General features: G+C 37.7%; 1 protein-coding gene across 4 annotated transcripts in view; it reads right to left on the bottom strand.

Moving 5' to 3' along the window:
- LOC121388102 (protein-glutamine gamma-glutamyltransferase K-like) overlaps positions 1–13615 on the bottom strand; it is a 40016-nt gene that overhangs the window by 14358 nt on the left and 12043 nt on the right. For all 4 annotated transcript variants that reach the window (XM_041519317.1, XM_041519320.1, XM_041519321.1 and 1 more), the window contains 4 exons: positions 11846–11953; positions 9574–9751; positions 7670–7805; positions 164–267 (listed from right to left, as the gene is read on the bottom strand). In XM_041519317.1, the coding sequence (XP_041375251.1) occupies positions 164–267; positions 7670–7805; positions 9574–9751; positions 11846–11953 (526 nt within the window). The remainder of the gene's footprint in view (positions 1–163; positions 268–7669; positions 7806–9573; positions 9752–11845; positions 11954–13615) is intronic.

Raw genomic sequence — 13615 nt, 5'->3', positions numbered from 1 at the left:
TGGTGCATATAAAAGATCCCTTGCTGCTAATGGAAAAGAGTAGCCCATGAAGTGGCGACAGCTGGTTTCCTCTCTCCTTATCTGTGTGGACCTTTACCATATGTCCGACGCCATATAACCGTAAATGAAATGTGTTGAGTGCGTCGTTAAGTGTTACACTTGCCTTCACTGACTTCCTGTGGTGTTGCATCAACAGCTTGCCAACCGCCGTAACCTTCCGGTAGATCGGGTCGCTTAAACCAACACTCGTTCCAAACGTGGAAATTCCTTTGAAAAAAAAAACAATAATAAAAGTTATTATTATTATTATAACAAATGAAAATAATAATAAAATAAAATAATAATGAATAAAGTCGTGTCTTGTCAGTGTTATAATGAGAGTGACTTGCATTTTACGTCTCGCATACTGTAAAAAAGAAGGGGATGTGGGGGTGGGAAGGGTGCGTGCGTATAAATGTCGCGTCGTTAGAATGTGCTTGAGACACCACAGCATCGTAGAGGTCTAAAATTAACGAGCTACTCTCGATTCACTAATATCAAAACCTATATTAGCTCGGCCATTTACCTTTCGACCGACCGTTCAAAATTGCGCCAATTCCCTCAATCAAAATTGCGCACCCTTTTCTCTTTGGCATTTAACTGCTCCATTCAAATTCCATAGCACCACCACCCCCCCCCCCCCCCCCCCCCCCCCACCCGCCTGCTACCGATTTGATCGGGCTGCTGGTGCTCCCTTGCACCTGCCAGTGCAGGCGGTCCCTCCTCTCCCCTCCCCCACCTTTCCTGTCATGGACGGAGGAGCCGGCCAAGACCGGCTCTTGTGCCCATGACAGGCGTGCGCTACAACAGCTTGTTCTGAATGTGCACGTAAAACCCTATGACATGACATGACATAATGTGCTTAGGTGATATCGGTCGATCGCGAAATTTACACGTCGCGAATATGCGTAAAGCTATTTAAAGTGCATATTCACGAGAAAAAAACAACAAAAAAACAAAACAACAACAACAACAACATCCATGTCGCAATATTAATCCAGTTTACAGTATTGAATTAAAAACTCCGACGCCTATGTGTATGTGTATTTATAAACGCGCGAACAATTTTTAAAAAACAACTTTATAACAGATTTAAGCTAGCTTACTATTGCATTTCTAAATAATATTTAATTGCACGTGATTGTCAAGGTATGATGAAGCGTTGTCATTAAAATATACCTTTCAGTATTTTCATGTTACCATTTAATTATGTTTTAATTAATGAAATAAATAGATGTTGTGGTCTGCATGTGTAATACCTAAAGTATTATAAGCTGTATATCAACAAATCAAATTACATAAGCATAAGCATAAACGTACAAGACGGGGTGGAGGAGGGGCGGGAAAGGGGAACTGCCCCCTAGTGTTGGAGCAAATATTCAAATCAAGCAAAAACGATAGATCTATTCGGGCAAAATAAACTGGCCTGAATACTTGTTCGTCTTGTATTTCCACCCTTCTACCCCCCCCCCCCCCCCCCCCAATATTAAAATTGAGTAGCGTTTCGAAATAAATTGGGTAGCGATTTGTTTGCAATTGTTTGATAGTAATGCTAATATGAATAAATGTTGTTATTCCAGATTCGGAAATTTTTGTTTAATTAGAGCTCTCCAGCCCCACCTGCTCCGCTATACCTGTTAGTTGTTCCAAATCATATTCTCAAGACCTTCAACATACGGACTAAACGTTTGTTTGGATGTAGACTTTTGGTATATGGCCTATCAGCTAATTATCATTAATCAATGAAGTTCTGTCCTTGGGAAAGTGCATATAAAAGATCCCTTGCTGCATTGGGAAAAATGTAGCGAGTATCCTCTGATGACTACGAGTCAGAATTACCACATGTTTGACATCCAATAGCCGATGATTAAGCTATATCCTAACCGGCCGCGAGCGACGCGAGCGATTATTTTAGAAACATTGATTTCAATTGCCGTATCCTAACCGCACGCGTGCGACGCGATATATATGTCCGGCGCGTGCAGTTAGGATGCGGCAATGGAAATCAATGATTTCTAAAATCAATGTGGTGTCGTTAAACAAAACAAACAAATAATCAATGAAGCGAATCATTGGCTCATCAAATAAGACAATATAATTACTTTTATGATTGTGTTAAAATCATCTCAAGGAATGTCCCAGTACTTGTAAAAACATCGATCCACTATTGTGAATTAGTTGTGAGGATGTGGTGAAGGGCAGACTCGCACATGTACTAAAATAAATAGATGTGTTTGAACATATCAAGGCATTTCAGGACTATGTTTTAAAACAATCATAGGGGCGGGACCCAGTGGTAAAGCTTGATGCGCGGTCGGTCTAGGGTCGATCCCCGTCGGTGGGCCCATTTGGGCTGTTTCTCTTCCCAGCTAGTGCACCACGTCTGGTATATCAAAGGCCGTGGTATGTGCTATCCTGTCTGTCGGATGGTGCATATAAAAGATTCCTTGCTACTAATGAGAAATATGTAGCGGGTTTACTCTCTAAGCCTATATATCAAAATTACCAAATGTTTGACATCCAATAGTCGATGATTAATAAAAATCAATGTGCTCTAGAGGTGTCGTTAAGCAAAACAAACTTCTAATACAATCATAAATCAAATCATACTGTGCCTTGATGGGTTTTTTATTTTATTTTAATAACAACGAAATAGATAAATATTCAGTACAAAGATATATGTTGGTGTAAACCTTTATTCCGTATATTAGACTAACCTCTATAACGTATGTTGAAGGACTTGAACTTGTAACTATTCTGAAAAATCCAGCTTTGTACTGTTTACTTCTGGGTTTGAAACTTAATGCTCCTGGATTACTTGGTTGACATTTTTCTTATTAAAAGCACCCCTTGACAAATCCTCACTCTCACACACACACACACACACACACACACACACACACACACACACACACACACATGCACGCGCGCACTCATGAGGAATCCTTTATATGCAAGAGGCGGTTACTCCCCCTCCCCAAAAAAAACAAAATCCGATAAAAATAATAGAAACTTAAATAAAATCTTTAAAAGGGTTTTTAGTATGTAACCTTCGTGAAATGGCTGCAAAATGGTATTTCAGAACCCGTAGATTTCAATACTGCCCGGGGGCATGACCCCGGACCCCCTAGCTACATAGAGAGATGTGTAATAACCAGTCAGCACTGGTGTTCATAGGTTTAAGGAGACTACATATCTTAATCATTCTCGGGTTTCCTCTGATGACTACCAGTCAGAATTACCAAATGTTGGACATCCGATAGCCGATGATTAATTAATCAATGTCCTCTAGTGGTGTCGTTAAACAAAACAAACTTTCAAGAGAGGCGAGCACGATAAGAGTGCCACCATCTCTATCTGCTTGTTTTACAGACAGACAACTTCTTTATTTACGTCTCACCTTATGTACAAATTAAAATAAAAACAACAGTTCAACAGTAATAATACAGTAAAAAATAGTAAAATGACATAAGCCACTCCTATTAAAATACTATCAAACACATTTACAAGTATGGCATTTACAAGACAATGCAATGAATGAATGTTTAACGACACACCAGCACGAAAAATACATCGGCTATTGGGTGTCAAACCATGGTAATGCAAATAAATAAAGTTATGATCAACATCAATATAAAAATTCAAGGTTTAAACAAAAACAGTGTAAAGAACTGTACAAATATCACAGAATTTTACGGACACCGAATTTTACTCTAAACTTCAGTTTGTGCTGTATTGGCCATTCTCAAAGAGAATGTTACACCCCTGCACCACGGTGAGGTTACAGCACGCGCAGGGGGCATTTACAAGAAGTAAAACTAAAAAACCTAAAATATGTATAGGTCTGTATGTATATATATATATGTATACAGGGCTTCTAGAATTTTCATAAAAGCCACTAGCCATGGGATCAATGATTTTAAAACTTTACTAGCCACCATTAAAAATTCACTGGCCCTACTTTATTTTTAAGTTAAAACAATTTTACTAAATAATAGTAATAATCAGATATGTCACCTAAAGAGGGAGATAGAGCTTATAAACACTAACATTGGGGGTTGGGGTGGGGTCAGGATATTTATATATACAAAATACACTTAACTGCATCATTTGACACACACAAAAAATCACTAGCCATCGGGCATAGCAATTGTAGTTATTTACTAGCCCAACATTGACTATCACTAGCCATGGGAGTGGGGCTACCATAATCTAGAAGCCCTGATATATATATAATATATATATATATATATATATATATATATATATATATATATATATAATATATATATATATATATATATATATATATATATATATATATTTGACAACGTAATAAAATAAGATGGCAACTGTTGGCAGTAATTTTAACAATATCCTGATGGCTTAAAAGTAATTACATTGTTTCTTTATCTAAAAGGTTATTAAAGTTTACTACAGCAGCTACTGCCTTTTCAAAAAGATCTACTCTAATTTCATCATAAAGAGGACAGTGAACAAGAACATGTTCTTCAAATTCTACATAATTAAGACAGTTAAAACAGATTTTATTTTTTTTGTGAATCTCAAATTTTCATATCTACCCGTTTCTAACCTTAAAGGGACATTCCTGAGTTTGCTGCATTGTTTTAAGATGTTTCCGACTAATAAAATATTTCTACGATTAAACTTACATATTAAATATATTTTCTTGTTTAGAATATTAGTGTCTGTATATTCAATGTGTTTCTGGTCGTCTTAATATTTGTAAGAAGCCCAAACTGGATTTTGTTTTCAGGAATATTTTTTAGGAAATATAATGCAAATTAACCTAGTATAAATATTAGAACGATCAGAAACACGTTTAATATACAGCCACTAATATTCTAAACAAGAAAATATATTTAATATGTAAGTTTAATCGTAGAAGTATTTTATTAGTCAGAAACATTTTACAATGCAGCAAACTCGGGAATTTCCCTTTAAAGGCGCGGTACCACTACGAAACATTGATTACGCACATCGATATGACTTAGGCATAGGCGTAGTAACATAACTTTCAGTGGTAAGACCATGTTTAAAAGTTCTATAAATAAGGAGTTTATTTCCTCCATCTTTTTTTGTGTAGACGTGTCACGTTCTAAAACATTTGTCCATTTAATTTTGAAACCATCTAATTCTTTTCGTTATCGTTTCTGTTATTGGAAAGAAACAAAGAAACAAATGTTTTATTTAACGACGCACTCAACACATTTTATTTTCGGTTATGTGGCGTCAGAACTATGGTTAAGGACCACACAGATATTGAGAAGAAACCCGCTGTCGCCACTTCATGGACTACTCTTTTCGATTAGCAGCAAGGGATCTTTTATATGCACCATCCCACAGGGTAGTACATACCACGGCCTTTGATAAACCAGTCGTGGTGCACTGGCTTTTTCTGTTATTGGAATCGGATTATTAAAAAGATTCATTGTATTTTTAAAAACCGTAGAGCACTAAATTTTCTGTGAAATCTAAAATGCCAGTTTTTACGATGTGAACCTTTTCGACCATTGAAAAACTGTACAACTTCAGCTTATTAAAATTAAGTTTGAGTGTTCTGCACCAATGCCTTGCTATATAGGAAGGAAGGAAATGTTTTATTTAACGACGCATTCAAAATTTTATTTACGGTTATATAGCGTAAGACATATGATTAAGGACCATACAGATATGGAGAGAGGAAACCTGTTGTCGCCACTTCATGGGCTACTCTTTTCGATTAGCAGCAAGGGGTCTTTTATATGCACCATCCCACAGACAGGAGAGTACCCAATGGGTCCACGGACGGGGATCGATCCCAGACAAACCGCACATCAAGCGAACACTTTACCACTGGGCTACGTCCCGCACTTCCTTGCTATAGCTACTGATTGTCTTACACTCACTGGTGTCTATCCCATAACTCTAGCTACTGATTGTCTTACACTCACTGGTGTCTATCCCGTAACTCTAGCCACTGATTGTCTTACACTCACTGGTGTCTATCCCATAACTCTAGCAACTGATTGTCTTACACTCACTGGTGTCTATCCCGTAACTCTAGCAACTGATTGTCTTACACTCACTGGTGTCTATCCCGTAACTCTAGCTATTGATTGTCTTACACTCACTGGTGTCTATCCCGTAACTCTAGCTACTGATTGTCTTACACTCACTGGTGTCTATCCCGTAACTCTAGCCACTGATTGTCTTACACTCACTGGTGTCTATCCCATAACTCTAGCTACTGATTGTCTTACACTCACTGGTGTCTATCCCATAACTCTAGCAACTGATTGTCTTACACTCACTGGTGTCTATCCCATAACTCTAGCTATCCCATAACTCTAGCTACTGATTGTCTTACACTCACTGGTGTCTATCCCACAACTCTAGCAACTGATTGTCTTACACTCACTGGTGTCTATCCCATAACTCTAGCTACTGATTGTCTTACACTCACTGGTGTCTATCCCATAACTCTAGCTACTGATTGTCTTACACTCACTGGTGTCTATCCCATAACTCTAGCAACTGCAGCGTTTGGAGCACATTTTCGTAGACCCAGATAAAAGCGCATGGATTTGTTTTGCACAGCATTTACACATGAAAATTCATTTAGTTCCCATATTGCAGCAGAATAGTCTATAACAGGCCACACAAGTGAGTCATACAGTTTGGTAAAAGTTTGGAATCCGACGTTGCCCATAGCTTTACACTTGGAGGTGACAAGACTGAAGCTCGTGAGGCTGAAGCTGCAACATGCTATAATACCATAATACTAAAATCTCTAACAGAAAAAGCTAAATACTGCCCCGGATGCCTGTTACATAATGGTACCTAATAATTGTATTACAATATTTTAAAACTACTTAGCATAATACTAAAATCCAAATGTTCCATTCCGTTTACAAGAAGAAGTTTGTTTTTTTGTTTGACGACACCACTAGAGCACATTGATTCATTAATCATCGGCTACTGGGTGTTAAACATTTGTTATTCTGACATATTGTCTTAAAAAGGTAACCGGCTACATTGGTTTTCATTTTAGTAGCAAGAGGTCTTTTATATGCATTATCCCACAGACAGGATAGAACATAGTTACCACGGCCTTTGATATACCAGGTGTGATGCACTGGCTGGAACGAGTGTTTTACCAGAATTCCACAGACCTGTGTGTCTTTTGGTTGTTGTTGTTTTTTTGTTTTTTTTTGGGGGGGGGGGGGGGGGGGGGGGGTTGTTTTTTTGCTTAACGACACAACTAGAGCCTATTGACTTATTAATAATCGGCTATTGGATGTCAATCATTTGGTAATTCTGATATATAGTCTTAGAGAGGAAACCCGCAACATTTTTCCATTAGTAGCAAGGGATCGTTTATATTCACCATCCCACAGATAGGATAACACATACTGTGGCCTTTGATATACCATTCGTGGTGCACTGGCTGGAACGAGAAATAGCTCAATGGACCCTCCAACGGGGATCGATCCCAGACCGACCGCGCATTACGTTAGCGCTTTACCACTAGGCTACGTCCGCGATCACAATAAGAGCATCACCATCTCTATGTGCTTGTACTAGAATTCCACAGACCTGGGTCTTTTGTGTGTCGAAATATACTCACCAGATTGAGTCATCTAGCCACGTGCACGGCTCGTCGTCGTCGTCGAAGTGGAAGTCGATCGTCATGCTGCAGTCGGTGTCATGCGCAGACTCGAAGTTGGTCACAGACCGCGTAGGAATCCCAAGAGATCGGAGTACTGAAACAAAATTAAATAAACCATTAGTACATGTGCTTAAATAAACAAAACAAAAATTATATATATATATTTTTTTTTTAAATAACATTTTAATGAAACAGTGAAAATATTAATCAGGGCTTAAATTGGACCCCAAATATTATTAGCAATTAGACGAATTTGATAAAACAAAATAATAATAAAATCTGTAGCTAAATTAAAATTTAAATTCATAGCAAAATGGCCGCCAAGTGGTGACAGGCAGATTGAAGCTCTTTGAAACATGACAGAATACTGTTGTATATTATGTTGCGATGACTGCAAAACATAACATTTAGTGGGCAAGAGTGCGCTAATAATGGTTATTATATAACATGCTGTGAAATATCTGAAAATATCAGTGTTATCAGTCATTCAGTGACGATAACACATTTTAGAGTGAAAATTTCATTATTTCACTATAAAATGTGTTATCGTCACGGTAGAAAGTGTTATCTTCACTGTAAGAAAGCCGGAACTATTTTGCTGCTAGCATTTTAAAAATAAAGGCAAATTGCCAAAAGTTAAAGTTAAATAAAAAAAAAAATTCATGATTTTGGTCAAATATGATTTATATCTCATCTCGTGAAGTTTGCAATCATATCACACTCGTCGCGCGACTCATGAGATATGATTGCAAACTTCACTCGATGAGATATAAATCATATTTGACAAAAAAAACCATGAAATATCCTCTATAAAGTACATTTAGATGACATGTGAGTCCTTTTTTGTCGAGTATTATTGACACTATCATTAGTTGGAACATTGTATTATGAATGTTGTATATTGATACTATATTATTCTGTTATATTTCTGCGAATCATTTATAAATCTTCATTTTATGGAGGAAATAAAGAATATTTATTTATCTATCTATGGTTAAAAATATCTTGGTACATACCAACGTGATACGTCCCACAAGAACGCCAAGTGGGACAGAACACTTCGTGACGTCATCGTTTGGCGCACTACAACCTTACAGGAACGTCAGCCAAACGAGTTGAGTGATATAAATTAAGATCAGTTATGGGTAATAAATAGGATATTAAACTCTCTACCATTCCGTGTCATGTTTATGTCCCTCGTGAAATAATCTATTTCCCTCGGAAAATTATTTCACTCGAGACATAAACATAAGAAATGGAAGCTCGTTTAATATCCTATAAATTTATATCTGTCAATATTATTTCAATTTTAATTCGCGATTTCGCGAACGACATCTTAAACCCTGATTAATACTGAATTGAAAAGCGAAAACTATTAATTAATATTTCAATTAAAAAACTAATTCATAAAAAGATCGTTTACTTTTGCAAACAGTTAAAGAGACATTCCTGAGTCTCCTGCCATTTTTAAGATGTTATCGACTAACAAAGACTTTTTATCGATTGTAGTTATATACCAAATATATTTTTCTGCATAAAATATTAGTGGCTGTATATTAAACGTGTTTCTGATCGTTCTAATATTTGTACTAGAATATGTTTTTTCGTACTTACGAAATTATTTGAAGACAAACTCCAGTTTGGGCTTCTTACAAATATTAAGACGACCAGAAACACATTGAATATACAGACACTGATATTCTAAACAAGAAAATATATTTAATATGTAAGTTTAATCGTAGAAATATTTTATTAGTCGAAAACATCTTACAATGCCGGAATGTCCCTTTACGTTTGATTATTTGAACTAACATCAGCTACACTATACTTTGAGCACGTTATATCCACTGTTGTAAACTCACTCGTGGTAGTCAGTCCTGAAAACACCCAACATTGTCCGAACTTGACGGGTTTCCCGCTTTTCACGAATTGACGCAAAATGGCGACACTTCCGGTCCAGGCCCAGGGGACGGTGCAGTTCTTGGGGTAGGTATCTGTCCAGCGCCCTTGCAACACCCCGTTGTCATCCATGGAGTTAGTCTTAACACGTCACAAAAATCAGAACATTTTGACTGGTTACCATCACACATTCTAGCTCGAGTCACCTCTAGCCCTCTCCTTATTGATATGTTGTAATGAGGGGAAGGTTAGAGGTGATTCGAGCTACACACATACATTAGGTGCAGAAATTAGATTTTCTCGGTAATTTCGACCAAACAGCTATATAGGGTTGCATGTTTATATGGATTACAACTAATTTTGCGGGTAGAATGATGGCAATACAAGGTGAAAAGATCTCAGATATATTGGGATTGGGTACTCTATTTACGTGCCCATATCCACAGAGGTTCAGGCACGCCCACCCCGCACTTAGCCTCTGACATCGCCAGTGACCAATTCCGGGGCGGGGATCTCAGATATAGCACATTTTGACCGAATATCTTTTTCGTTTTTGCACCTGCTCAAGCAAATTTTCTGCTCCTTTTTCCTTTTTTTTTTTTTTTTTTTTTTTTGTCCAATATATTTTCCCAAGGAAGCCAATGAACGTTGCTCGCTATAGTCTAAACAACACGCACACACACGCACGCGCTCTTCTAAAATTCCTGCACAAGCGAATGTTATAATTACAATCAATACAAACAACATTTCCACTTTTATTCTGATCCATCTTACATCTTGACGGTTTTTACAGATGGATGAAAAGAAGTTGGGTAAATAAGAGTAGGAATCATTCTTTGCCAAAACCGAAAATAAGTTTACTGCATTACTGGGTTTTTTTTATTCTATTATTATCTTTAAATAAACGAATCAAATTTGAAATATTCCATTACACAAATCTTGGACAGGGTGGGGTTCCCCTAACAATAGCATGGTTTTTGGTTGTTGGTTTTTTGGGGGGGTGGGGTGGTGGACTAAGGAAACTGTTATTATCCAAACCTAACCAATTGCCCACCCACCCCTATCCAACCACTAAAATATAATCGTTATTCAACTGACTCAGTAGAATCATATTATACGTCCAAGTGTACCAGTCAAAACATGTTACCTCTTCTTTCTATCTCACTACTATAGAGGGGAGCGACATATCCCAGTGGTAAAGCGTTCGCTTGATGCACAGTCGGTCTGGAGTCGATCTCTGTCGCTGGGCCCATCGGGCTATTTCTCGTTCCAGCCAGTGTATCACGACTGGTATATCAACGGCTGTGGTATGTGCTATCCTGTCTGTGGGATGGTGCATATAAAAGATTCCTTGCTACTAATGAAAAAAAAATGTAGCGGGTTTCCTCTCTAAGGCTATATGTCAGAATGACCAAATGTTTGACATCCATTTGCTGATGATTAATGAATCAATGTGCTCTAGTGGTGTCGTTAAACAAAAGAAACAAACAAAGTCGGTGCTATATAAATATAACACCTTCTGGATGTGCCAAAATTAATTATGTACTGACCAGAACGTATTTTTAAAAAAACAAAATGTATAAGATAATATAAGTAAGTTTAGATAATTTAATTTAATACTGAACAGAGAACCTACGGGAAACTTTAGTGTACTTAACTGCTTTTGAGAAAAATAAAGGTCGATAATCCTTGGTGAGAATTATAAGGTTCCACATAATATTAGATATATCAGGTAGGCTAACTGACTAACTCGGTGACTGCACAGTAAGTAATCATTAGCGGAATGTAAAATTAAAGTTTGTTTTCTTTAATGACACTATTAAAGCACATTGATTTATTAATCATCGGCTATTGAATGTTAAACTTTTGGTGATTTTAACATATAGTCTTAGAGAGGATACCCGCTACATTTTTATTTTTTTTATTTTTTTTTATTAGCAGCAAGGGATCTTTTATATGCACCATCCCACAGACAGGACAGCACATATCACGGCCTTTAGTATACCAGTCGTGGTGTGCTGGCTGAAACGAGACATAGTCCGATGGGCCCACCGAAGGGGATCGATCCCAGACCGACCACGCATGAAGCAAGCGCTTTACCACTGGGCTACGTCGCGCCCCTATATAGCACTGAGATAGAAAGACGAGGTAACATGTTTTGACTAGTCGCTGGAACGAGAAATACCTCAATGGGCCCACCGACGGGGATCGATCCCAATTACGGTCCTTATTTACCTGTGCTGTCAAAGTTCTGGTAATGGCCACGGGACTGCGTCGAGCTGAGTCGCCGAGTTCCGCTCTGTCCAGCAGAATCAGCGCGGCATCCAGGCATGGGTCGTCAAACTGAAATAGTGTAGATTTCCTCTTATATAAAAACATACAGTCACCATGGAGACGTTGATCTAGACATGAGTGGTCAAACTGAAACAGTGTAGATTTCCTCTTATATAAAAACATACAGTTACCATGGAGACGTTGATCTAGACATGGGTCGTCAAACTGAAATAGTGTAGATTTCCTCTTATATAAAAACATACAGTCACCATGGAGACGTTGATCTAGACATGAGTGGTCAAACTGAAACAGTGTAGATTTCCTCTTATATAAAAACATAGTTACCATGGAGACGTTGATCTAGACATGGGTCGTCAAACTGAAATAGTGTAGATTTCCTCTTATATAAAAACATACAGTCACCATGGAGACGTTGATCTAGACATGAGTCGTCAAATGATATATTGAAGATTTTCAGTTTTATCTAAAATACTCTCTCTCTCTCACACACACACACACACACACACACACACAATAAAACACAAAAACCCAATAACAAATGATTTTTAAAACACGAGACGTTGATCTAGACATGAGTCGTTGATCTAGACATGAGTCGTCAAACTGAAATAGTGTAGATTTCCTCTCATATCAAAACATACAGTCACCATGGAGACGTTGATCTAGACATGAGTCGTCAAACTGAAATAGTGTAGATTTCCTCTTATATCAAAACATACAGTCACCATGGAGACGTTGATCTAGACATGGGTCGTCAGACTAAAATAGTGTAGATTTCCTCTTATATCAAAACATACAGTCACCATGGAAACGTTGATCTAGACATGAGTCGTCAAATGATATATTGAAGATTTTCAGTTTTATCTAAAATACTCACACACACACACACACACACACACACACACACACACACACACACACACACACTAAAACACAAAAACCCAATAACAAATAATTTTTAAAACATGAGACGTTGATCTAGACATGAGTCGTTGATCTAGACATGAGTCGTCAAACTGAAATAGTGTAGATTTCCTCTCATATCAAAACATACAGTCACCATGGAGACGTTGATCTAGACATGAGTCGTCAAACTGAAATAGTGTAGAATTCCTCTTATATCAAAACATACAGTCACCATGGAGACGTTGATCTAGACATGGGTCGTCAAACTGAAATAGTGTAGATTTCCTCTTATATCAAAACATAGTCACCATGGAGACGTTGATCTAGACATGAGTCGTCAAATGATATATTGAAGATTTTCAGTTTTATCGAACGTGCTCCTTTTATTTATTTTAAAATATGTGTAAAATATTCAGGCAACACTGTTCGTACATCAGTCATATCTCTGTACAGGACAGAGTCCACACAAACCGCAGGTGTCCCTACAAAGTACTGCAAACATGCACACGTCATACCTGTCCACACTACAAACCGCAGGTGTCCCTACAAAGTACTGCAAACATGCCCACGTCATACTTGTCCAAAATACAAACCGTAGGTGTCCTTACAAAGTACTGCAAACATACACACGTCATAACTGTCCAAAATACAAACCGTAGGTGTCCCTACAAAGTACTGTAAACATACACACGTCATACCTGTCCGCACTACAAACCGTGGGTGTCCCTACAAAGTACTGTAAACATACACACATGTCATACCTGTCCACAATACAAACCGTAGGTGTCCTTACAAAGTACTGCA

This window comes from Gigantopelta aegis, chromosome 14 (genome assembly GCF_016097555.1).
Source record: "Gigantopelta aegis isolate Gae_Host chromosome 14, Gae_host_genome, whole genome shotgun sequence".
Lineage (NCBI taxonomy): Eukaryota > Metazoa > Mollusca > Gastropoda > Neomphalida > Peltospiridae > Gigantopelta > Gigantopelta aegis.
Note: the sequence above shows the minus strand (reverse complement) of the source record. Positions and strands in the feature narration are given on the sequence as shown.